The 25884-nt window shown below is 40.5% G+C and overlaps 1 protein-coding gene across 9 annotated transcripts in view; it reads left to right on the top strand.

The window, feature by feature from the left end:
• RNF170 (ring finger protein 170) overlaps nucleotides 1-25884 on the top strand; it is a 44955-nt gene that overhangs the window by 3519 nt on the left and 15552 nt on the right. For 2 of the 9 annotated variants that reach the window (XM_073345902.1, XM_073345910.1), the window contains exons 3-6: nucleotides 7548-7588; nucleotides 11238-11381; nucleotides 20033-20108; nucleotides 21293-21401. In XM_073345902.1, the coding sequence (XP_073202003.1) occupies nucleotides 11245-11381; nucleotides 20033-20108; nucleotides 21293-21401 (322 nt within the window). In that variant the 5' untranslated portion in view covers nucleotides 7548-7588; nucleotides 11238-11244. Of the gene's footprint in view, nucleotides 1-61; nucleotides 411-7547; nucleotides 7589-9480; nucleotides 9525-11237; nucleotides 11382-16417; nucleotides 16581-16640; nucleotides 16744-20032; nucleotides 20109-21292; nucleotides 21402-25884 lie in introns of those variants that run through there. The other 7 variants (XM_073345901.1, XM_073345905.1, XM_073345904.1 and 4 more) reach the window with 6 other exon arrangements.

Genomic DNA, 25884 nt, shown 5'->3' with positions numbered 1-25884 from the left:
GTTTGACTGTCTGCAGTTTTTATTAAGTATAATAAAAATTAACAAAATAGTCTTTAATATTGAAGTTTATTTATATTATTTTTACTTAAATGTGTAAACACATGTCTGGTATGCAAACATCTCATCATGTTTACATAGTCAAAATCAACAAATCCCTACTGCCTATGATATAGACAGCATCAGTTGATAACCCTCCATTCTCTAAAGATGCCATCTGCTAGAATTCTTGCTCATGGCTTTTAGTTCCTAGACTTGATACCAGCAGATCTTCCTCAGCTCTTAAAGAATGTTCGCCCAGAAGGAAGTGGCAAAGTGTGAGCCAGGGATATTAGGCATCTTACTGACATATCGTGAGCTACTGGAAGATAGACCAGGGTCTCTGTAGCCCCTTGGCATCCGATTCATGCAAGGTTTGATACTTTTAAAACTTCCCACTGAATGCATCCGATGAAGTGAGCTGTAGCTCACGAAAGCTTATGCCCCCTATGTCATGCAGTCTTAATGTAGTCTTGGCAATCTGATGAAAGTTCCTTTTAAACCATTTATTTCTGTGAATTTTAATCTCTGATGTGGAAATTCCTTTGGTAGTAGTGATACCAGCTTGTCAGGTAAGTTTCAGGGCCTAATGATTGATCTGTCTGACACCAGATTATACAAGCAATAAGTGTGCTAGAGTCTCCTCTGAGATTCCTCTGCAAGGTAGTGCTGGAGTTCCTGTCCTGCCAGTGTTTCTCCTATGCTCATGTACTTAACCCAGTGATGCCCTTCTCTATGCATTAATTGTTGAAAGGTCCCTGGGATTCTGCATGAAGTGGACTAAGGGAGCATAGAAATTGTCTGACTGCATCAGACCAATGGCCAGTGCTTCACAGGAAGAAACCTTGCAGTAGGAAGATTTGGGATAATCTGGCACCAAGTAAAATTTCCACTGTCCCCCAATATTTAAAGGGTAGTTTATGCCCCCAGAGTTTGAGGGCTTGTCTACATAGTAAAAGGAACCAAAATAACTACATCAGTTGTAGGTCACATCTTTAATTATATCAGTGTAAATCCATATGTGCATATTCTTATTTTGGAAAAAGTGCCCTATTGTCCATAAAAATTAACTTAAATTATATAAAAATAGAAAATAAAAGTATCCATGCACAGACTTGCACTGATAAGTAATTATAGTTGTGAGTTGAACCTTAATTTCGTTCCATTTCCGTTTAGATAAACGCTGTGGGATTATATTCCTTCCAAAACTTTTGTTTATTTTTTAATCCTATTATGAGGACAACAAGAGTTAATGTCCAGTTCTTTTTTGGATTAGTTATTTTTTCTGTTATCCTGGTACATTTTTCTTTGATATGTATTTTTTTAGTCATGATAAATCATTTTGCATTGTCTTATCCTGGGAGCTTCATCTCCTTTGCAACCAAAGAAACTGACTAGCACTTTTAGAGGACAGTATTTATACCAGCAGGAGTTGGCATGCAACAGCCATTAGGGGGGCCTGGGCTTGTGCCCTGCTACTGCTACCCTCACTTATGTAAATCGTTTAAGAGCCAAGGGTATTCCACCAGTCTTGCACTAAGAAGCAAAAGCCCAGGAGCAAGAATCCTGTCAGAATATTGTCTTCTGAGAAACACAATTTCAGGTAAATAATTTCCCCTTATTCACCCTCAACAAATCCTTAAAAGGACACTATCAATTCAAATCCATCTTTAAGTAAGGGATTTGAGCAAACTGATGAGCCCTGTACTATGCCCTGAAAGTCAACAGATGTATGTGACCTACTAATTTCTTGGTTACTCGTTTTTCATGCCATTATCTCAGTGTGTCATTTCTAGACCATCATGCAGAGCCATAATAAGGTCCTTCATTTTTCCTGTACCTATGTGACCCTTCTGTCTAAGATCTTTGTAATCTCTCTTGGAAGTAAAATAGCAGATAAGACATCCCTGGTGAAGTAAGAGACACTAAAATATATGGAAAATGTAGAAAATCATGAATATTTTGGTCTGTCTAGCCAGCAATAATTATTTCACATACTATGGCAAGCACTAGTTCATTTTTAGTGTCCTCCTAAGTGGTGTTATGTGGCATTGTTCTAGCTGTGCCATATGAAACAGAATCTTGATAGTATTTCTTTTGTTAGCTGGCAGTTCAGAAGCATGATGAGGTAATACATCTGCATTAACATGCTGCTTTGTGCCCTTAAATTTCAATGTCCTCTGTGTGCGCTTCCAAGAATAAAAGCTACTGTTGTAATTTAACATGCTGTTATTTGTGATATTCCTTTGTTGGGAAAGGAGCAATGGAGATCAAGTAGATAACTTGTGACCAATGTGAATTTTTAGCCTGACAGTAATTAAATCAGCCTTGAAAAATTCTACTTGCCTAAGGCAAATAATTCTTTGTTGACAAGAGAGTAAATTATCATTAGTTTTACTATCATCAATCTGAGTCACCATGATAAAGAGCAGGCAAGAATTTGTGCCTGAGCTGGTAACTTGTAATGACAATTTTGCCCAGATAAATTATGTTACTTTATACCCTTCTACCACCCCAGTCCCTACCAATCTGTCTATGTATAGTTCCATTCCATAATCATTGAGACTCATGGTGCAACTGCATCTGGTATCTGCTTGTCTGCTATTTAACTAAGTCCTGATAAAACCAGTTGTGACATAGTTGGGTCACAGTGCAAAAGATAAGGTAATTTCTTCTTTTCTTTTTCTCACTGGAGAGCCCTGCTATTTTGTATTAGAAATACCAGGAGATTAAAGAGGACTGGCTATTAAAAAATTGGTTATTGTCCTTTTTGCTTCTTTTTTGATGTTTAAAGAGGGACTGAAATTTTTTGCTATTTTAAAAAATAACTTTGCTGTTTTTTGTTTGGTTTTTGTTTTTTTGTCGTTTGTAAGTTGATTTTGCTGGAGGATTGTGAGCTTTCTCATTCCTTAATTGAAAGGCAGTGTGGGAATGAATCTTTGTTTTTTCTTGACATCCATCCAACTGAATAATCAGTTGGGAGACTCTCTCTTTAACAATCAGTTCTTAAAAGTCTGAGTAAAAGTTACCTCTCCTCTGAATTAATAGTTTCACTTACTTGGTTTTTTCTGAAGTAATTTTACCAGTCATCCATAGTCTTCCATGAAAACTAGCATAAACAAGAACTGAATTTCTAGTATAAAAGAGAAGGAACAAATTTTAAAAACACCTTTCTATCCTCCTTTATACATCATAAAGAAATGATGAGAACAAATTTTTAACACAGAGAAGGAAGAATGTCTTTTAAATGGATTATTTGGCATCTGAAAAACGCATGGTCTTGCAGTTAGTTTCGTTCAACTAAAATTGTTAAGCTGAAAAGGTTAGGTAAATATCATTTTAAAAAAATAATAATTTGCATAAATAATGGAGCATTGCAAGAATTTAATAAAGTGGTTGAATACAAACCTTATTTACCTATGTCAACTCATTGCTGATTCTCTAGGAGAGCCCTGAGACACTTCAGTAAAAATCAATAAGTAGAGAGGCTGAAATCTAAATTTAATTCAGTCTCCTACATACCCCTAATCCTTACCCACATCCATCTCCCATAACATACATACTTCACTTCCAAACAACATGTCAGTTTTAACTTGGACCATGGGGAGTTTAGAAATTGATGTTTCTCAGTTCCCTTCCTGTCAGTCAGTCTTTACAATGGGCAAACCCCTTCTGTATGGCAACTGGAGGCAACCAAGATCTTTGCTCTGAGCTTGGCTTTAGGGATGCCCCTCAGGAAGACCTCCCCAGAATTTTTTGCCTTCCAAGCAGCACATACAGCAGAATTCAAGTCTCCCTTTGCAGCAGAGCTTTCACAAGATTTTTGAAGTGTTCTTAACTAAACATCACTGTTTCTTCAGTGGCTTCAAGGCTTTTCGCCTCAAAACTGCTGAATTTAGAAAATCTTTTGGCTTTCAGGAGGGGGTCTGAAAGATTTAATCTCTCCTCCCCTCTGAGAAATGGCAGATGGACAGTAGGCCACAGAAACCCAGCTCTACAGTAAGACAGTTGAGCAGGCCTCAGGGAAGCTTTCTTCCCTGACACCTGGCCAGAATCAGAGGCATGGAACTAGGGGTTAAGATTTTCAAAGCCTCCCTGCTGCTGCTCCCCGTGAATCCCACAGCCTGTAAAGCAAGCAGAAAAGTTTCACTGGAGTCTCCTGAATCTCAGGAGAAGGAATGATTTCCTCTATCAACCAGGACGAAGAAATAACTGTTCCCGGTCAACATATAGGCAAGGTCCATGCTGAAGTTGGCTATTAAACAAGCCCATCCCACAAGCTGTTTTACTGCAAGGCCACAGCTGCCATGAAGGATGCCAGCTACTGCCACCTTTCTGATGCCAGTGAGTTGCTAGTGGCTGCAGCTCAACTCTCATTCAGTGCAATCGGTCCCCGCTCAGCCCAGAGCATGGAGTGAAATAATCCTTTCACACACACCCTCATTTTTCTCTCAAGGGTTTTGGCCCAGGGACTGGTGTTAAAGAGACAGCAGAAAGTCTCAAAGCTTCTCATGGGTGAATCTCCTCTCTAGATTCTCAAAAGAAAAGGAGAAATCTCTAAAGCTGGGCCTTTGAGCCAGATACCTCATGTTCTCAACTAAGTTTCCAAGAATTATGCACAAATAGGGGCTCTAATTTCTCAGGTGCTTATGTTTTCAGAAGATTAACAACCAAAACCTTGCAAAATTGAAGAGCTGTGATTAAGATACAGTGGGAATTCCCCATCAAGAGTCACTTGTATATAAGGACTAAAAGATCTTCATTACTCTGCCTAAGGTTAAGCTTGCTGTAGCTTCCTTAGTAAAGGGCATAGTCATACCAGCTGAGAGTCTGTTCCTGCCAAACCCATAGACAAAAGAATAAGTTAATTGCTCAGACTAAACTTGTATACAGCCGCCTCAGCCCTGTGAATATTGGCTGCAGTCTTATTGGGTGCAGCTCTGTGCTCAACTGAAAGGCCATTGAAGCATACACACATACACAAAAAAGGCAAAGTAAATCCTACATAAAACTACCTTAAACTTGATTTCCTTAGCAACGTTTTCAGAGCTGTTGTTCCACCTGACTCTGATTTCCTATATGTTCAAAACTTCCAAAGACATGGTCCAAGGGACCTATAACACCACTTGAAGAAATTGGAATGGCAGGCTAACATCTGATATCCTTCCAAATATCTTGCTGATAAGCTCTTTGGGGAACAAAGAGAGACAAAGCTGTCAGTGAAGCTTTACACAAGGGGAATAAGTCTCTCCCTTCTTCCAATGAAGCTTCTCTATTCAAACCACCTTATTTCAGCAAGTGTTCCCTTTGTAGTCACTTCTCTTCCAGCATAGATATTATACATTAGGAGGAGGCCATTGCTGCCTTTCCTCAGAGTTGGAAGATCAAGGCAGGGATTCTCTGGGAAACCATACAACCCACAAAGCTTCCCTTGATTTTTGGGTTTCCCAAGTCTGGGCATATCCCAGCCCTTCTACCAGAGTGGAGGGGGCCTCATCCAGAAGTGAGTCATCTCAAAAAATGGGTGCTTGAGAAAATCAGGGTGGACTCATTATCACAGGGATAAGTTTATCCTTTCCCCCAAAGTAAATTAAAATAAACCAATGCTATCAACAAGACCTTCCATCGCATCAGAAAATGAAATTTGAATTAGCCCATCTCTTACGCATTGGAACACTAAAACCAGTTCCATGGAGAGAGAGAGATTTTGAAAAGGTCACAAGAATCTCTGTGGTACAAAGAAAACAATAGCATACACCCTATTTCAGATCTTGTGTCTCTTGTTAACTCCATAAGGAAATCAATATTACAGGGAGAAATACTGAAATCCATCATTCCAGTATTGTCTTCCCAAGCTTAGAATATGAAAATAAAATTCCTGGAGGTCTATCGAAGATGTGTTTGGGGAGAATTACCCAGATATACTTCAGCTTGTGCTCTAAGAAGCAGCATTTTATATAGTGCTCCCTTTTTGGACTCATAACTTTTTCATGAGTGTTCACAACTGACTCCTTTCAAGTATCATCCCTCCTTTCAAGTGAAAGGGATACATGTCTGCCCTGTCAGGTTTACTTCATCATGTTACACAGGGCCCAGAAGCCATTTCTAAAAGCCTTCAGAAACATAGCTTGAGCAGACAGGTGAGCAGACCAATTACAACCCACACAAAACTCCAGCATCTCAAGGTATCATCAAAGAGAATCTTTATTTCAGAAGAGAGATGGAAAAAGGTAGTGTCAGACATTCCAAACATTAGCACACTTTTCCTAAGATAAAGTCTCTGACCTTGCTTCTTGGGTAGTTGGTCTCATTTGAGGAATTTAAGGAGCATCTAGCAAAAGATTCAAAAACTAACCGTAACAAATTTAAGTACATCAGAAGCAGGAAGCCTGCCAAACAATTAATGGAGCAACTGGACTAAAGGAGCACTCAAGGAAGACAAAGGCATTGCGGATAATCTAAATTCGTTCTTTGCACTGGTCTTCATTGCAGAGGATGTGACGGACATTCCCACACTTGAGCCATTTTTAGATAACAAATCTGAGGAACTGTCCCAGCCTAGGATGTCAGTAGTAGAGGTTCTGGAACAAACTGATAAACTAAACGGTAGTAAGTCACCAGGACCAGATGGTATTCCCCCAACAGTTCTAAAGGAACTCAAACATGAAATTGCAGAACTACTAAGTGTGGTGTGTAACCTATCACTTAAATCAACATCTGTACCAGATGACTGGAGGATGGCTAATGTGATTCCAGTTTTTAAGAGGCTCCAGAGGTGATTCTTGCAGTTAGTCTGGTAAGACTAACCTATAGGAAAGAACAGAATTATCAGACACACAGATTATCATGATTTCTTGGGGAGGAGTCAACACAGCTTTTATAAAGGGAAATTGTGCCTCCCTAATCTATTGGAATTCTTTGAGGGGGTCAACAAACATGTGGACATGGGTGATCTGGTAAAAAGACAGGAAACAAAGGGTAGGAATAAACAGTCAATTTTCAGAAGGGAGAGGTAAATAGCAGGGTCCCCCAGGGATCTATACTGGGACCAGTGCTATTCAACATATTCATAAATGATCTGGAAAAGGGGGTAAACAGTGAGGTGGAAAAGTTTGCAGAGGATAAAAATTATTCAAGATGGTTAAGTCCAAAGCAGATTGCCAAGAGTTACAAAGAGAGCTCACAAAACTGGGTGACCGGGCAGCAAAATGGCTGATGAAATTCAAAGTTGATAAATGCAAAGTAATGCACATTGGAAAACATAATTCCAACTATACTATGCTTCAAATGATTCATTCCCTTTGAAGCATCTAGCATTGGCCAGTGTCGGAAGACAGGATATTGGGTTAAATGGATCACTGATCTGGCCCAGTATGGCCATTCTTATGGTACCCAGTATAATTCTTGCTTCACTTCCAGCCAGCAATTGCAACAAATCCGTTTAGAAAGATCTTGGTCAAGATCCAGTACTGGTATCTCTTGGTGAAATTGTTCTTAATATTATTTAACAGCTACATGATATCACGTCCAGAGAAGCTGATCATCAGTACAGGTACATATTCTATGTAGGGGGAACACATTTGAACTCCTTTATGACTTGGGGAGAGGAAGGGAAATGTGACCCAAGAGGGAGACATTGAGTATAAACTGTTTCATGCTATGGACTGTCAAGCTCGCCCCTCCATTTCCAGAAAATGATTTTTCAGAAACATGGTGTGTGTATAACTGCTAAGAAGACAGAACTTGGGCTTCGTGAGCAGCCCAGCAGAGAGGGGAGCCCAGTCCCTCAGTCCCAAGGCATTGGTGCTTGAAAGACTTGGTTAGCACTGCAGCCTCAGGGTTTGTCTACACAGGAAGTTATACAGATAAAATTACACCAGTATAGTCACATCACTATACTTTATTCTGGTAAAACTTCCCATGTGGACATTCTTATTTTGGTGCAAGAGTGCTCTTTTCTGATTTAGCTTATGTTGCTTTGAAAGAGTTAAGTTAAACTGAAAAAAGGCACTCATACTGGAATAAGTGTCTCCACACAGGGCATTATGCTGGTATAACTATAGAGTTTCAAATTCACACCCTACCTTATACGCGTATAACTTCCCACATATTCCCTTGACCAGTACTGTTTCTCTTGGTCATTCCTATCCTAAAATCATTATTAAATGGTGGTTGGGGCTGCAAGATAATTAAGCCTAAGGCACCATAGTCTGATGAAAGTATTATTTAAGTGGGGTAGGACATAGGACCTGGACCTGTCCATAAAGAAAGACCTGAGGTTTTTTTTTATATATTCATATATATGAAGTCTATTGTGTGAATTCTAACTTTACTTTAGTTGTGATTTTTCTGAGAGTCCTGGTTTGGTACCATTGGAAAAGATGTTCTGTAAAAATTTAAACAGACTTTGGCACAGGTGTTTGGGAAAAACTATAATAAGTGCAAATTATAGACTCATAGAAATGTAGGGGTAGAAGGACTTCAAAGGGTCATCTTATCCGTTCCCCCTGCACTGAGGCAGGATCAAGTATGTCTAGACCATCCCTGACAGGTGTTTGTCTAGCCTGTTCTTAAAAACCTCCAATGACAGTGATTCCACAACCTCCTTTGGAAGCTTATTCCAGTGCTTACCTATACTTATTATTAGAAAGTTTTTCCTAATATTTCACCTAAATCTCTGTCAGTGCAGAGATTGCAACTCTTGTCCTATCTTCTTGCAACTTCTTGTCCTATCTTCAGTGAACATGGAGAACAATTGATCACCATTTTCTTTACAGCAGCCCTTAACATTTTTGAAGATTTTTATCAAATCCCCTTAGTCTTCTTTTTTTCAAGACTAAACACACCCAGTTTTTTTAACCTTTCCTCAGAGGTCTGATTTTCTAAATCTTTTATCGTGTTTGTTGCTTTCCTCCGGAGTGTCTCCAATTTGTCCACAACTTTCATGAGATGTGCTGTTCAGAACCGGTTACACTCCTCCAGCTGAGGCCTCACCAGTGCCGAGTAGAGCTGGCAAACTGTTACAACCATAGTTACAGAAGCTATGGTCTCTGTTCAGGTTGAGGCATATTTTAGGACTACTTAGGGCTTGTCTTCACTAAGGGGAGATTGGCGTTGCTGCAATTGATGCAGCAGAGGTTGATGTAGCGGGTCCAGTGAAGACCCACTAAATCAATGGCTGAGTGCTCTCCAGTCGACCCTGGTAGTTCAGCTCTCCCAAGAAGAGTAAAGGAAGTCGACCAGAGAGTGTCTCCCATCAACGCAGCACAGTGAAGACACCACGGTAAGTTGACGTAAGCTACGTCGACTCCAGCTACGTTATTCACTTAGCTGGAATAGCATAATTTAGGTTGATTTACCCCAATAGTGAAGACAAGCCCTTAGAAACTGTCATTTCACTTATTTCATGTATGCTTCGTTCCGTTTGGTTTTTCACTGTGGAAGGCCAGTATATAGGAACATTGAAAGGAATCGACCCTTCGTTCTTGGTAAGTTTTCCCCATTTTTCTAGTCCTTAAAAATATCATCTCTCATCCACTTACTGGGATAGCAGAATGCATTGGCTTGTCTTTCTTCACTGCTGCACAGAAACTGAAGTAGTTAGCTCCCACAAATGTAATGGAGGCTAGCGTGTAAATTCCCCACACTGACAAAAGAACAGACCTTCATGGTCCACATTGAGTTTTGGTGAAAAGATGTTTTTTGAGACTATCAGTAGTAGACTGGTGGAATTTGTGGCAGAATAATGGGTATGCTTTCCTCTAAGTGTGATGATACCATTACTGGTGCACACTAATCTCCATGACTTTGGTGTTCTTTCTTTCTATTTAGTGTGTATTTAGGGCTAATTAACAACTTCCTTGCTGGCATTTTTCAAACATTAAGGGCCAAATTCTGAAATGATTTATTGTATAAGGAGGTATAAGTTACATGGTGGTAAATGGATATGAGTCTCAGGGAGTCCTAAAATGGTGGTGTATGTACTGAGGGGGGTGGAGAGAGAGGTAGAAGAATATATAAATTATACAAGTTTAGATTAGTCTCAGATTTTGTCTCCAAGAGTCCACATTTACCATCAAGGAAAAATATTTTTAAAACTTTAATTGTGATGGAACACAGCTCCAGCATGATATTTTGTAAATATGTCACTCCTTTCCCAAAGCCAGCTTCATTTTCTCTGGGTAGTTTCATAATGTTCACAGCTGTGGGTCAGAGCCCTTCTTGATTGCCGCATGAGTGATTTAACAGCTGGTTGCAGCCAATTTTGTTTTGTTTACCTCTCCAGCTGTAGTTTAGTCAACCTTATCTCTAAAATACAAATCACTCTGACCTTTGCCATATGAAGTTAACAAAAAAAAACAAAAACAAATGGTATGTTAAGGGTTAGAACAAGAAGTAATCTGAAAATGACCTCTTCCTTCAAGGCTTAGCCCAGAGGCTTCCAAACTGCTCTGAGGAGCACTTGCTGTTTGAGGAAAGTGGCTGGGTGTGCTGTGCTAGATGTCCATGTTTCCAGCAGATGAAAATGGAACATGTAGGAAGGGCAGATACAATGAAGAACAAGAGTAGGAGGCATGATTATCTCCTCCCCCATCCCCCCATTAATACTACTTAACATTCTTTTGGGTAAGTAAATGCTATAGGGTGGATTTCTCAAAAACTCCCATTGACTTCACTGGTAGCAACATTAGGCTGACATATATAGCATATGAAAATCCCACCTGTAGTTGCCATAGGTAGGGGATGGTCCAAAAGACTACATCTGTTAAGTTGTGGTCTATACTATAAAAAAGTCTGAGAACCCGTGGCTCACCCTAGCACTCCAGATTATGGATGCATACTTGATGTAATTAGGCTATATTTGGAACACGTCAAATCAAGCAGTCTCTCCTATCAAGGATCCCCAGGTAATATATCTGGTAGATTAAAAAAAATCTTGTTTATTTTTAACACTTTAGGCAGCAGCCAATCATTTAAACCTTTTGCTGGTATTATAATGGCATTAGTTCAAACCCCTACAACAAGCTGTGTATATATGGTCAAATTCAACTTCTTTCTCCCATTTCACTTTTTTTGGTATATACTCCAAGCAATAAATTATATATAGTTTCAAGAGGGGTGTGTGTTTGTGTGTGTGTGTATATATATATGTGCATACATATATATATATATATTATATATATGTTCTTTTTATGTTTTAGACCTGGAATGGCCAGTCAACAAGCAGAAGTTCAGAGTTTGAAACTAGATAATGATTCGGTTATAGAAGGAATAAGTGACCAGGTCCTGGTGGCTGTAGCGCTCAGTTTCACTTTCATTGCTGCTCTGGTGTATATGCTTTTAAGGTGAGAAAATGTTGATAGGAATTCATCAATACATGCATTCCAACATTATTGTGAAGTTTTAACTTTTTCGGTTAAATTGAGTATTTGCATTATGGTGCAAAGTAATTATGGTTCCATGATGTTGAAATAAATTGTTGATATCTCAGTCTAGATATCTTATTTAATTGCAGATTGCTTGACACAGTTTGATGTTCATTCCATAACCATAGTGAAATGACAAGTTTTCCAGGGATGATGCCAAACTCTTTTCCTGATCTTCAGCTGGTCAAACTGAATAGGGTCCAACATTCCCTGAGAATGTAAATTGCTAAATTCATGGCCTGCATAGCTAATAACACAATCACTTGCTACTTATAGAGATGTTAATAGTGACGCCGTAGTTAAGGTTAAGTTAAGGTTGTAGTTATACTTCTGTTATAAATCCTAGTTTTAGTTCCCTTAAACTTTTGAATGGACTGACTGATTTGTTTGCAAATATGTTTCAAATACTATAGGATAGGAGGAGATTTTTTTTGAAAAAAGGTATCTATAAATTTAGCATTAAAGAATTTTATGTGCCAGGTAATCAAAATGTGTCTGGATTTTCAAAATTGCTCTATTCAAAGTAATGAAGTTATTATTGATTCTTCAGCAAATTAATTGTCTACACTTCAGATTGCATGCCATTATGCAGGTTTCTAGACATTTGAACATAGGAGATGTTTCACAGCCAGGGAAATGTAGGAGAAAAATTTTAAATAAACTTCATCATGCACTGGATTTCCATCACTGAATTCTGCATGAAAAGATGTGCATGCTGGCAAGGGAAGCTGTCTGAGGGGCAGAGCTGGAGGTAGGGACAGCTATGGAGCATGTTAGTGGAACCTGGAGGAACTAAGGGAGTAGACTAGATGGTGGGGCTTAGAAGCATTTCTGCAGTTCAGAAGTAGCACATGGGGTAGAACAAGCACTGTACAGTTTCCTGTATCAAAGGAATCCTAGAAGAGGGGTGCATTTTAACTGTGCGTCCCTCCTGCAAAGGTTAGTTTTTGCTCCTCAGACCCCTGAAAGACTCCCTCTTGTCTTCATCCTATGTCTCCTCAGTCTCCTTTTTCCCAGTCCCTCTGGCCTCTTCTGTGACTTGGCCCATTTAAGTTTTTAGTTTTATAAATTAAATGTATAAACATATAAATAGGGCTTCTGTTTTGGAGAATTTTTAATTTCATTTTTCAGGGTTTACTTTTTAGTAATTTTGAGTTTTATGTAGATGTCCAAAATTGGGGGGATTTCTGGGATTTGTCTTTATGTATACTGTAATGAATAATGTATATTACAGTATATACATTACTCATTGCAGTAGTATATACTGTAATTAGTAATCTTTTTGTAATATTCCTTAGTGCGCTTTCACATAGTACTGTTTCAAACAGCACTTCATTAAAGCACACTAGGGAACATTTAGTGTGCACTAGCAGCGTCTACATGGACAAATTCACATGTGGCTTGTAAGTGCGATTTAAAAGTCTCACCCCCATAGTTCTCATTACTGCTTCATTGGGGATAAGCCCTTAGAGACAAGTAACTGTTTCCTGTATTTACTGGATAAAAACCATTTTTATTTATTTATTTGTGTGTGTTTACTGGGTGTTTTTTCAGTGTTTATTGGTTAAAACCTAAAATCAGAAGTCCTACATATAAACAAATATTTAAATGTTTAACATCTAAAAGGTTTATCTTTAATAAATTAAACATTTTGATAAGTTTAATTTGGAAATGTTTTTAACTTTAAAAAGGAAGGTAATAGAAGTATGAAGGAGGAAAGAAGAAGGGAAGCATAAGGAGGCATGCATAGAATAAGGGATTTTGATGAGCAATATTGGAGCAGGCAGAGTTTGCTTGGAGTTGGCGTTTCAGGGATACATGGCTACGATGGGAGTTGCTGATGGCCTGGGTAAGGGAGCTAGTCAGTTTGATACCTTGTACAATGCAATGGGCTGCATACAGAACACGCACACTGGATCCGCCTTCGTGTCCTAATGGTTATTTGCTGGAGAAGCAAACTGGATTGAAACACAGAGCAGTTCAGTGCTTCTGTGCTTAAGGTTGTCTTTAAGCCAGCATACCTCTTTAAAGAGTTAATCATAGAACTGGAAGGGACCTCAAGAGGTCACTAGATGAGTCCCTTGGACTCGTGGCAAGACTAAGTATTATCTATATCATCCCTGACAGGTGTTTGTCTAACCTGCTTTTAAAAATCCCCAATGATGGAGATTCCACAACCTCCTTAGGCAATTTATTCCCGTGCTTAACCAACCTGACAGTCGGGAAGTTTTTCATAATGTCCAACCTAAACCTCCCTTGCTGCAGCCATTGCTTCTTGTCCTATCCTCAGAGGTTAAATCAGAAAAACAATTTTTCTCCCTCCTTGTAACAACCTTTCATGTATTTGAAAACTGTTGCATTTCCTTAGTTTATGAGAAGGTCATGCAAGACGGTATCAAAAGCTTTTACTAAAGTCAAGATATACCCAGTCTACCGCTTCTCCCCTATCCACAAGGCTTGTTACCCTGTCAAAGAAAGCTATCAGGTTGATTTGACACGATTTGTTTTTCACAAATCCATGCTGACTGTTACTTATTTTATTATTTTCTAGATGTTTGCAAATTAATGGCTTCATTATTTGTTCCATTATCTTTCTGGGTACAGAAGTTAAGCAGACTGGTCTGTAATTCCCCGGGTTGTCCTTATTTCCCTTTTTATAGATAGGCACTGTATTTGTGCTTTTCCAGTTTTCTGGAATCTCTCCCGTCTTCCATGATTTTCCAAAGATAATCGTTAATGGCTCAGCTATCTCCTCAGTCAGTTCCTTGAGTATTCTAGGATGCATTTCATTAAGCACCATCCTTCGCTGATTCAGCTCCTGAGTTTGAAGGATAGTAGGCACCCTGACTCCCTTACCCAGACTCCACAATTGTCCCCACCTAAATCAGTAAACCTCTTGGGTACCTCTCTCCTTATCCACCAAACACTGGAGGGGAGGAGGAGCATGAGACTCATATTCTTCCATGTGTGTCTCAACACCATACCCCTCCATGTTGCCATACCCTGCATCTGTTCCCCTTTCCCCAGTCTCTTTCCCATCCATTCCTCTGTCTCATGCACTTATTCAGTTTTAGACATTTTATTTTAAAATATTTTAAACTGGGTACGAGCAGGTGGCAAGTATAGCGTGGGAAAGAGGAAACTGGGAATCTTGGGGTGGGGTTCATAACTGTTAAAGAGGGGTGCCAGGGAAGGGAAGGACAGGAGACAGTAGGAAGCAGTACAGGGTGGGGAGCAACAGTGTGTTTGAGTGGGGCCTTGAGGGCAGAAGTGGAATGTGAAGGAGAGGGTCTATTGAACTTAAGGGATGTGGTGATTTTCCCCTTTTTTATTAAAGAAAAACAAATGACAGTTCGGAATCAATGCGTGAATTCGAAGTCTGAGCTGTTGAAGAAGAAGCTATTAACAGTAAAAGAGAAAAAAAATATTAAAATCTTCCAAGAGTTCCAGCTATTTAATTCAATCATTATAATGACACTTTTGTTAAGTCAGTTTGCCTTTATAAGTAGCTAAATCTTGACAAATTAGTCAGCTTGCTGCCATCCTCTCTAAAAGCTGAGAGTTAGTTGTCACAATAGACAGAGCTGAGATGGTGAAATTTTAGTTCATCTAACAAGTTAAAAGGAACCACACAATCTAGAATATTATATCAGAAACTACCTAATTGTCCCTCCTGGCTTATCTAACCTGCTTTTCAGTATCTTTGTTATCTAGTCATTGCATATCAGTAGTCTAGTCTATCGTACACTTTTCACTCTTATAGGTACATCAGTGTTTCCAAAAGAGGTGAAACCTACAAGGAGACCAACTTTTTAACAGGGGAGATTAAAGTGTTACCATATAGGTAAATTAGATTCCATATGAGCAGTGTCTCATTTTCACTGGAGGAAAGTGCACATTGAATGAAGCAGGAACTCTTGCCTCATTTAGATCCACACTTTATTTTGTGAGTCATGACATTTGGAAGTGGCTATTGAATCATTCCAGATTATGGGATTTTTTTTAAACAAATAAAATAAGGTTAAAGCTGTTGTGTGGTTAAGCACTCAAAATTCAAGAATTTCAAAGTGAAGATTGCACATCTAATCTTCACTCTGCTTCCTTGTATGCATACATTAGAGCAGGCTTTAATTACATAGTCACATATAATTTCTTGTCTATTCCAATGTAATAGACACAGTTTTTCCTGTCCTCTTATAAGGCATGCTACGAACAAAGCAGGGCTCCTCAGGAGCTCTTGATATATTTTCTGTGGACATTGCACAGTGAATGTCCTTATACACAGCATCTTATGTATAAGGGACAGTAGTCTATATATGTATATCTAATGTTGTAAAACAATACGTTATTGTATATTGCCAAGCATGCAAGTACTCTGCAAACAATTTTCATTTATTTCTGAAAGAATACATAAACTTTTAAATACTAAAAACTACACTAATAAGATGCTAAAATTGCAAAGTCAGGTATGCAAAACTGCCAAAGTTCATAGACCCATTGAGGAAATAGCCACTTTAAAGAAATATAAATAAAAATTAGAGTTCCAGAATAAGTATTTCCTGGAAAAAAATTGGGTATATAATTATGTTGTAAACAAGTCGTAGATTCCAAGCCCAGAAGGGACCATTGTGATCCTCTAGTCTGATCTCCTGTGTAACACAGGCCATAGAACTTTCTCAAAATAATTCCTACAGCATATATTTAGGAAAAACAGCCAATATTCATTTAAAAATGGTCAGTGATGGAGAATCCACCACAACCCTTAGTAAACTGATCCAATGGTTGTTTATCCTCGCTGTTAAAAATGTATGCCTTATTTACAGTCTGAATTTGTCTAGCTTCAACTTCCAGCCATTGGTTCTCTGCTAGATTGAAGAGCCCATTATTAAATATTTGTTCCCCGTGTAAATATTTATAGATTGTAATCATGTCACCCTCAACCTTTTCTTAACTAGGCCAAGGTCTTTGCGTCTGTCATGATACGGCAGGTTCTCTAATCCTTCCATCATTCTCTTGGTCTTCTGTGAATCTTCTCCAATTTATCAACATCCTTCTTGAATTGTTGGCATTAGAACTTTTCACAGTATTGCAGCAGTCACACCAGTAACAAATATAGAGGTAAAGTAATCTCTACTCCCACTCAAGGTTGCCCTGTTTATATGTTCCACAACATGTTAGGTCTTTTGTCAAGAGTCACACTGGGAACTCCTACTCAGCTGATTATCCACAACCCCCAAATCTTTTTCAAAGTCACTGCTTCCCAAGATAGAGCCCCTGTCCTGTAAGTATGGCCTACATTCTTTGTTCATAGATGTATACATTTACATTTAGCTATAATAAAATGCATGTTGTTTGCTTCAGCCCAGTTTACCAGGTGATCCAAATTGCTTTGAATCAGTGACCTGTCCTCTTCATTATTTATCATTCCCCCAATTTTTGTGTTATGTGCAAACTTTATCAGTGATGATTTTATGTTTCCTTTCAGGTCATTGATAAAAAATGTTAAATAGCGTAAGGCTAAGAACCAATTTCTGTGGGACATCACTGTAAACAAACCTGCTCGATAACTATTCCCCATTTACTTAACAAAATGTTAAGTCATCCATCAACACCTTTTCAGAAAATATTACATGTTTAATTCCACAAAGTTAACTTTGCTACTGGTGCATCCTAAATTTTTGCATTTCCTGACTCCGCTTTTAACTATATAACCTTAATTACTGGCAAAAAAGAAATTGCATTTGGTTAAGTCACTATGTAAATGGTCTTAAGGTCTTTTTTGAGTATTTTGCTCTGTCTGAGTGGGACATTTACAGTCTCCCACATACGAGCTGTCCCAGCAGAAGTCATAGTACTTCTGGGGGCATTCTGCGCCAAAAAATTAAAAATCTGCGCACAATGTTTTAAAATTCTGAATTTTTTTTGTCAAAATAACAGTACATAATCATGCCAGATTCAATTATTTTGATAATTTATTTCAGTTATCAGCAAGTGTGTCTGTAACAATATGGACACACATAAAAATTCCCCCAGGAGTAGAGTTAAAGAAACCCCTATGACACCCCAGTTCCTGTTTCTCTGTCTCCACCCCGCCCGAGCCCAGCTGCGGGACCCCCCCATTTCCAAGACACCTGCTCGCTTTCCACCAGAGCCCAGGGATCCAGAGGGAGAAACAGCCTGATGCTCAGTCCCAAGCTTGCATGGAGTTTCATGTGCCGCCCTCTCCTTCCCTCAAGGTATGCTGGGAACTGCAGCTGCCAGGAACCCTCTAGCTCCCTCTCCTTCCCCCCCACAGCAGTGTCTTCTATGTGCAAGCTGGGCTCTGCCAAGTCCAGTGACCCCTAGTGGCAGCTAGCAGCTAACCCCATTTCTGTGGGGGAAAGGTAATTCTGCACACACAATGTTAAATTCTGCAAGATTGTGCAGTGGCGCAGAATTCCCCAGGAATATCATAGGACCGTAGTCCTGTCCCTTCCAGCCCATTGTGCAGGGAGAACAGCAGTTCAGCCAGGCACCTCGGCAGTGTGATTGTGCACTAAGGTGTCAGAGATGGAGTAGCTCTTTCTTAGGGTATGTCTATTCGCGTCTAGTCTAGACACGATAAATTGACCCCCAAGCACTCTCCTGTTGACTCCTGTACTCCATGAGAGGCTCAGGCAGAGTTGATGGGGGAGCAGCAGCAGTCGACTCACTGCAGTGAAGACACCACGGTGAGTAGATCTAAGTACATCGACTTCAGCTATGTAACTTAGATCGATTTCCCGCCCCCGCATAATGTAGACCAGGGCTTAGGCTCAGCTAAAAATCTTAGCAGATTCCCATGTAGCATGCTCACTAGCAATATTTCAATTGCTTAGATTTTATTTTGCTTTAATTTTTAATCTTTTTCCAAAACCAAGCAAAGGCACTACTAAAATGGGAAAAGTGTGTTGTTTTTCAACATGGCCAAACTTTAAAAACAAGAAAAACCCCACACAACTGAGAGAATTGTGCGACACAAGAACAAATGGATATAAACTGGCCATCAGGAAGTTTAGACTTGAAATTAGACGAAGGTTTCTAACCATCAGAGGAGTGAAGTTCTGGAACAGCCTTCCAAGGGAAACAGTGGGGGCAAAAGACCTATCTGGCTTCAAGATTAAACTCGATAAGTTTATGGAGGAGAAGGTATGATGGGATAACATGATTTTGGCAATTAATTGATCTTTAACTATTCATGGTAAATAGGCCCAGTGGCCTGTGATGGGATGTTAGATGGGGTGGGATCTGAGTTACTACAGAAAATTCTTTCCTGGGTATCTGGCTGGTGAATCTTGGTCACATGCTCAGGGTTCAGCTGATCGCCATATTTGTGGTCGGGAAGGAATTTTCCTCCAGGGCAGATTGGAAGAGGCCCTGGGGTTTTTTCTCCTTCCTCTGCAGCATGGGGCACTGGTCACTTGCTGGAGGATTCTCTACGCCTTGAAGTCTTTAAATCATGATTTGAGGACTTCAATAGCTCAGACATAGGTGAGAGGTTTATTGCAGGAGTGGGTGGGTGAGATTCTGTGGCCTGCATTGTGCAGGAGGTCAGACTAGATGATCATAATGGTCCCTTCTGACCTTAATCTCTATGAATCTATTCATTTTGCTCAAACTTTCAAAAAAAAAAAATCACCTTTTAGTAAACACCAAACATGGTGGTTTCATCCCCAAAGCTCAATGTTTTAGAAAATACGGAGCAAATGAAAACAGACTTATAATAGAACTTCTTTGCAACTTCAACAATACTCAATATAATACTGAAAATTCTGTTATCTCTTGTATAAGATTTTTAGCTGAGCTTAATGACACCACATTGATAAAGAAAGATTTCCATGAGGCCTGCTCAAGTCTGGGAAAAAGTGATGAATGTTTATCTCCACCCATGTCTCATTAGTCCTCAGTGCAGCCCTTCCTTCTGATTCTCCTTTTAAGTAATCTGTATTTTTATCATGTCTAACCTCTACTCTTGTTGCCGCTGGGTCATCAATGGTTTCTTTTATGTTTTTAATGCTGGGAGTAAGTTATATGAGATCAGTGTTCAAAAACAAATGAAAAGCCTGCCATTTCTTCTCTTGAGTGTTTTCATAATCCTTCAGATAGCAAATAAAATAGATTTTAAAAAAACAAGATACTTCAACTCTACAATAATAAATGAGTATATATGCATGCAGCGAAGGGAAAAATCATTAAGGCATAATTACGTTTCCAGCAACAAAGGAGTTACCAATGGAAAGAAAAAATATTATAACTCTTATTTCTGAGTTAACTAATATGTATTTACAAGTAACTTGATTTTTTACACAATAATGATTTTGTTTTCATTTATTAAAACTGATAATTTTCAGCCAAAGTTGTTCTTGATGATTGGTCATAAGAAGGGTGTTTTCCTTTGACGAATGGTCACAGTGCCACATGGTTTACAATATCCGTGAAACCTTCTGCAATACATTGATCATGCAGATTTCAGAGTAGCAGCCGTGTTAGTCTGTATTTGTTTTTCTGTGTTCTGACAGTCATTGTTCTTTCACTTTTCCCCCCTCTCTCAGAAATGAGCATCAGAACATTCATCCAGACAACCAAGAACTAGTGAGGGCACTTCGGCAGCAGCTTCAAACAGAACAGGTACCGTTCTAGATGTTGGAAATGGCCATCCATGTAATAATATGTGGTATAGATCTGTTGTTCCTTTACTGCTAAAGTTTAAAAAAAATTCTGAAACACATCATTCTAGAAAAAGAAAATGTGTTCATGTCCATTGTATAAACTCCATTTGCTGCAGATAGACTTATCAAAACTAGCTTCAGTTATTGGTGAAGTGACAAATTTCTTGTATGGATATCATGATAACCCCTTAAAATTTTAGGTCATAGTTAAATGTGAAAGGGCCTGTGAGATCTATCCCCCCTGTTTCTCAAACTGGAATCCATAATCAATTTCAGAAGAGCCTTAAAGAAGCACAGGACACTTCCAAGTTTCCCCACACGGGGACGTAAGTTAGATTACAGTGCATGCTCCCTGCACAATAACATAGACCCTGGCAGTAAGGGGTCAGGAAGTCAAATCTGGAGTCCAGTTTGCAGCTATGGAGCAGGGACCAGAAGCATTTAGACTAACAAGCTAAGCTTCCTAGAAAATAGCACAGCAGCCAAGGCCCAGTGAACTGGGGTGATGAGCCACTCAGGCCAGCTAAAGGCATTGGCCCGTTCCCTGGCACATATGGGGAGATTCTAGGCTGGGATGCCTGTGACAAAACCATGGAAGGAATCCAAGGATTAGCCAAGCAATCATCAACATGCTGGAATTGTTAAAGTTCAAAGTTAACTATCCAGCATCTGAGCTTGTCATCAAGAGGTACATAGGCTGCTTCTACAATAGGGCCTGGGGCCAACATTTATTATTGTAGCTAAAGCCTCTCGCCTAGTATAGACAGGCTTTTGTGAGTAGTGTATTGGAAGCAAGTTTTTTGGGTGTCACTCGCACTTTAGTGCACCTGAACTAAAGGTTTCTGGTTATTAAATATAGGATCACACGGTTCTATTTTCATTGTCCTTAATTAGATTGAAGTGTATGCTATATAGAACAGATGGAAGAAATAATGTGCTTGTTGCACAATACCTGCTTACTGATTTAATTTTTCAATTTAAATATTATTCTGTTCCTGCTCTTATTTAGTTTTAAATTTGAGTCATCTGTCTCTGACTTCTAGCAAGTGGAGAATATATTCTGGGTTTTTTAAAACTCAAGTGATCTTCTAAATTGAAGTTAATTCCTGAATAATTTAAGAAATTATTTTTTTGTCCCAACAGGATGCATCTGCTGGTAATAGACATCGTTTCTATACTGACATGTCCTGTCCAGTCTGTTTACAGCAGGCTACATTTCCCATCGAAACAAACTGCGGACATCTTTTCTGTGGTAAGTAAAAATGATCAGCAGAGAAAATTAACAATTCTGACATTTAAACTATAATTATCACCATTCGATTAGAGAGTTAACATCCCATTGAGATGATCAGGGCAGGTCACACCTCTCTGAGGACAGAACTTCCCCTCCTTCCTCATTTCAAAGCCCCTGACCTGGAGGTGCTGCCCCTGCAGTTCCCATTGGCCAGAGTTCCCAGCCAGTGGGAGCTGCGGTGCCGGCACTCGGGGCAGGGGAGAGTGTGGAGCCCCCGTGGCTGCCCCTACACCTAGGAGCTGGAGGAACATGTTGCAGCTTCCCGGGAGCTGGGTAGGGAGCCTGCCAACCGGATTTTTAACGGGGTTGACCAAAGCTACCAGGGGCCCTTTTTAGCCGGGTGTTCCGGTCAAAAACTGGACATCTGGCAACCCTATGTGAAATTTTTCACAGCCCTGAGCAACGTATCTAGGTCAACCTAAGTTTTAAGTGTAGACCAGCCCTTAGTCCACAGCAACCTGGGGAGTTAATTTACCCCTCATTAGTGTCTCACATACTGTCCTTCTGGCCACTACTGCCATGCCCTAACAGTTCCCTAGTCTAGTGCACATTGATCTACCCCTGTTTCAAAGCAGGGTAGATCAGAAATGCTAGGGAATTGTTAGTGCGCGGCTGCGGAAGCCAGACAGATGCTTAGTGTGCAGCATGCTAGTACTGGGTAGATTTACATTTCAGCTTGCTGCGAACTTAGTGTCCATGTAGACAAGCACTAAGGCTTGGTTTTGAGTAGGAGAAGTATCATAGAATCATAGAATATCAGGGTTGGAAGGGACCCCAGAAGGTCATCTAGTCCAACCCCCTGCTCAAAGCAGGACCAATTCCCAGTTAAATCATCCCAGCCAGGGCTTTGTCAAGCCTGACCTTAAAAACCTCTAAGGAAGGAGATTCTACCACCTCCCTAGGTAACGCATTCCAGTGTTTCACCACCCTCTTAGTGAAAAAGTTTTTCCTAATATCCAATCTAAACCTCCCCCACTGCAACTTGAGACCATTACTCCTCGTTCTGTCATCTGCTACCATTGAGAACAGTCTAGAGCCATCCTCTTTGGAACCCCCTTTCAGGTAGTTGAAAGCAGCTATCAAATCCCCCCTCATTCTTCTCTTCTGCAGGCTAAACAATCCCAGCTCCCTCAGCCTCTCCTCATAACTCATGTGTTCCAGTCCCCTAATCATTTTTGTTGCCCTTCGCTGGACTCTCTCCAATTTATCCACATCCTTCTTGAAGTGTGGGGCCCAAAACTGGACACAGTACTCCAGATGAGGCCTCACCAATGTCGAATAGAGGGGAACGATCACGTCCCTCGATCTGCTCGCTATGCCCCTACTTATACAAGTAGTCGAGTTTAAGTACCCAGAACTTAAGTAGTCAAGTTTAAGTACAGTGTTCCAGCTGTGCTCTTATCAGAGCCATGTAGGGCTTGTCTACATCTAAAACTTAGGTCGATCTACCTATCTTGCTCATGGCTGTGAAAAATGTCATGGTCTTTGCAATGTAGTGAGGTCGGCCTGACCCCCATGATAGATGCAACCTGGCTGTCAACCTAGCTGCCGCCTCTCAAAGAGATGGATGTATTACAGTGACAGCCCCTGCCGTTGCTGTAGTGTCCATGCTACAGCAGCACAGCTGTAGTGCTTGTAGACATACCCATAGAGAGGGTCTCCTGCCATGAGGGTGACCAGATGTCCTGATTTTTGGGTCTTTTTCTTATATAGGCTCCTATTACCTCCCACCCCGTCCCGATTTTTCACATTTGCTGTGTGGTCACCCTACCTGCCATCCTCCTGTGTACCTTGAGGCCTTTTTGTATATATATGTATATAGCACAGACATATTGCACTTTTCCTCCTTAGCATGTTGCAGACTTGTCTGATTTGTCCGGGGTCTTGTTCTTCTGGAGAGGCAGAAGGAAAGAGGCAGTGGGGAAGGGTAACCCAAGTGAATATATTCATATGTAGTGCTCCAAAAGTTAATAAGAAAAGGAATTCTTGTGGCACCTTAGAGACTAACCAATTTATTTGAGCATGAGCTTTCGTGAGCTACAGCTCACTTCATCGGATGCATACTGTGGAAACTGCAGAAGACATTATATACACAGAGACCATGAAACAATACCTCCTCCCACCCCACTCTCCTACTGGTAATAGCTTATCTAAAGTGATCATCAAGTTGGGCCATTTCCAGCACAAATCCAGGTTTTCTCACCCTCCGCCCCCCCCCCCACACACACACAAACTCACTCTCCTGCTGGTAATAGCCCATCCAAAGTGACCACACTCTTTTAAATGTGTATGATCATCAAGGTGGGCCATTTCCAGCACAAATCCAGGTTTTCTCACCCCCCCCCCCATCATCTGAGAAAATGGTTCCATCATCTGGACCCATGGAAAAGAAGCCCTTGAGGAATTCCACCATGATTTCAACAATTTCCATCCCACCATCAACCTCAGCCTGGTCCAGTCCACACAAGAGATCCACTTCCTGGACACTACAGTGCTAATAAACAATGGTCACATAAACACCACCCTATACCGGAAACCTACTGACCGCTATTCCTACCTGCATGCCTCCAGCTTTCACCCTGACCACACCACACGATCCATCGTCTACAGCCAAGCTCTGCGATACAACCGCATTTGCTCCAACCCCTCAGACAGAGACAAACACCTACAAGATCTCTATCAAGCATTCTTACAACTACAATACCCACCTGCGGAAGTGAAGAAACGGATTGATAGAGCCAGAAGAGTTCCCAGAAGTCACCTACTACAGGACAGGCCTAACAAAGAAAATAACAGAACGCCACTAGCTGTCACCTTCAGCCCCCAACTAAAACCCCTCCAACGCATTATTAAGGATCTACAACCTATCCTGAAGGACGACCCAACACTCTCACAAATCTTGGGAGACAGGCCAGTCCTTGCCTACAGTCAGCCCCCCAACCTGAAGCTAATACTCACCAACAACCACATACCACACAACAGAACCACTAACCCAGGAACCTATCCTTGCAACAAAGCCCATTGCCAACTGTGCCCACATATCTATTCAGGGGACACCATCAAAGGGCCTAATAACATCAGCCACGCTATCAGAGGCTCGTTCACCTGCACATCCACCAATGTGATATATGCCATCATGTGCCAGCAATGCCCCTCTGCGATGTACATTGGTCAAACTGGACAGTCTCTACGTAAAAGAATAAATGGACACAAATCAGATGTCAAGAATTATAACACTCATAAACCAGTCAGAGAACATTTCAGTCTCTCTGGTCACGCAATCACAGACTTGAAGGTCGCTATCTTACAACAAAAAAACTTCAAATCCAGACTCCAGCGAGAAACTGCTGAATTGGAATTCATTTGCAAATTGGATACTATTAATTTAGGCTTAAATAGAGACTGGGAGTGGCTAAGTCATTATGTAGCTTATTTCCCCTTGTTTTTTTCCTACCCCGCCCCGATGTTCTGGTTAAACTTGGATTTATGCTGGAAATGGCCCACCTCGATTATCATGCACATTGTAAGGAGAGTGGTCAGTTTGGATGAGCTATTGCCAGCAGGAGAGTGAGTTTGTGTGTGGGGGCGGGGGGTGAGAAAACCTGGATTTGTGCTGGAAATGGTCCACCTTGATTATCATGCACATTGTAGGGAGAGTGGTCACTTTGGATAAGCTATTACCAGCAGGAGAGTGAGTTTGTGTGTGTGGTTTTTGGAGTGGGGTGGGGGGGTGAGAAAACCTGGATTTGTGCTGGAAATGGCCCATCTTGATTTTCATACACATTGTGAGGAGAGTGGTCACTTTGGATAAGCTATTACCAGCAGGAGAGTGAGTTTGTGTGTGTGGTTTTTGGAGTGGGGTGGGGGGGTGAGAAAACCTGGATTTGTGCTGGAAATGGCCCACCTTGATTATCATACACATTTTAAAGAGAGTGGTCACTTTGGATGGGCTATTACCAGCAGGAGAGTGAGTTTGTGTGGGGGGGGGACGGAAGGTGAGAAAACCTGGATTTGTGCTGGAAATGGCCCAACTTGATGATCACTTTAGATAAGCTATTACCAGCAGGAGAGTGGGGTGGGAGGAGGTATTGTTTCATGGTCTCTGTGTATATAATGTCTTCTGCAGTTTCCTCTGTATGCATCTGATGAAGTGAGCTGTAGCTCACGAAAGCTCATGCTCAAATAAATTGGTTAGTCTCTAAGGTGCCACAAGTACTCCTCTTCTTTTTGCAAATACAGACTAACACGGCTGTTACTCTGAAACCAAAAGTTAATGAAAATTACTCTCCCAGTGACTTATTTCTGAAGGATATTTGGAAACCGAGGTTCTTGGGTAACAGTGTAGTGCATGAAGTTGTCGTGTTGACCTTGGTTTATTGGACACTTTACCTGCGGGAAGGGACTCTCTATCCTTTTCTCCATGGGCCTCCCCCCACACCGT

This window comes from Lepidochelys kempii, chromosome 5 (assembly GCF_965140265.1).
Source record: "Lepidochelys kempii isolate rLepKem1 chromosome 5, rLepKem1.hap2, whole genome shotgun sequence".
Lineage (NCBI taxonomy): Eukaryota > Metazoa > Chordata > Testudines > Cheloniidae > Lepidochelys > Lepidochelys kempii.
Note: the sequence above shows the minus strand (reverse complement) of the source record. Positions and strands in the feature narration are given on the sequence as shown.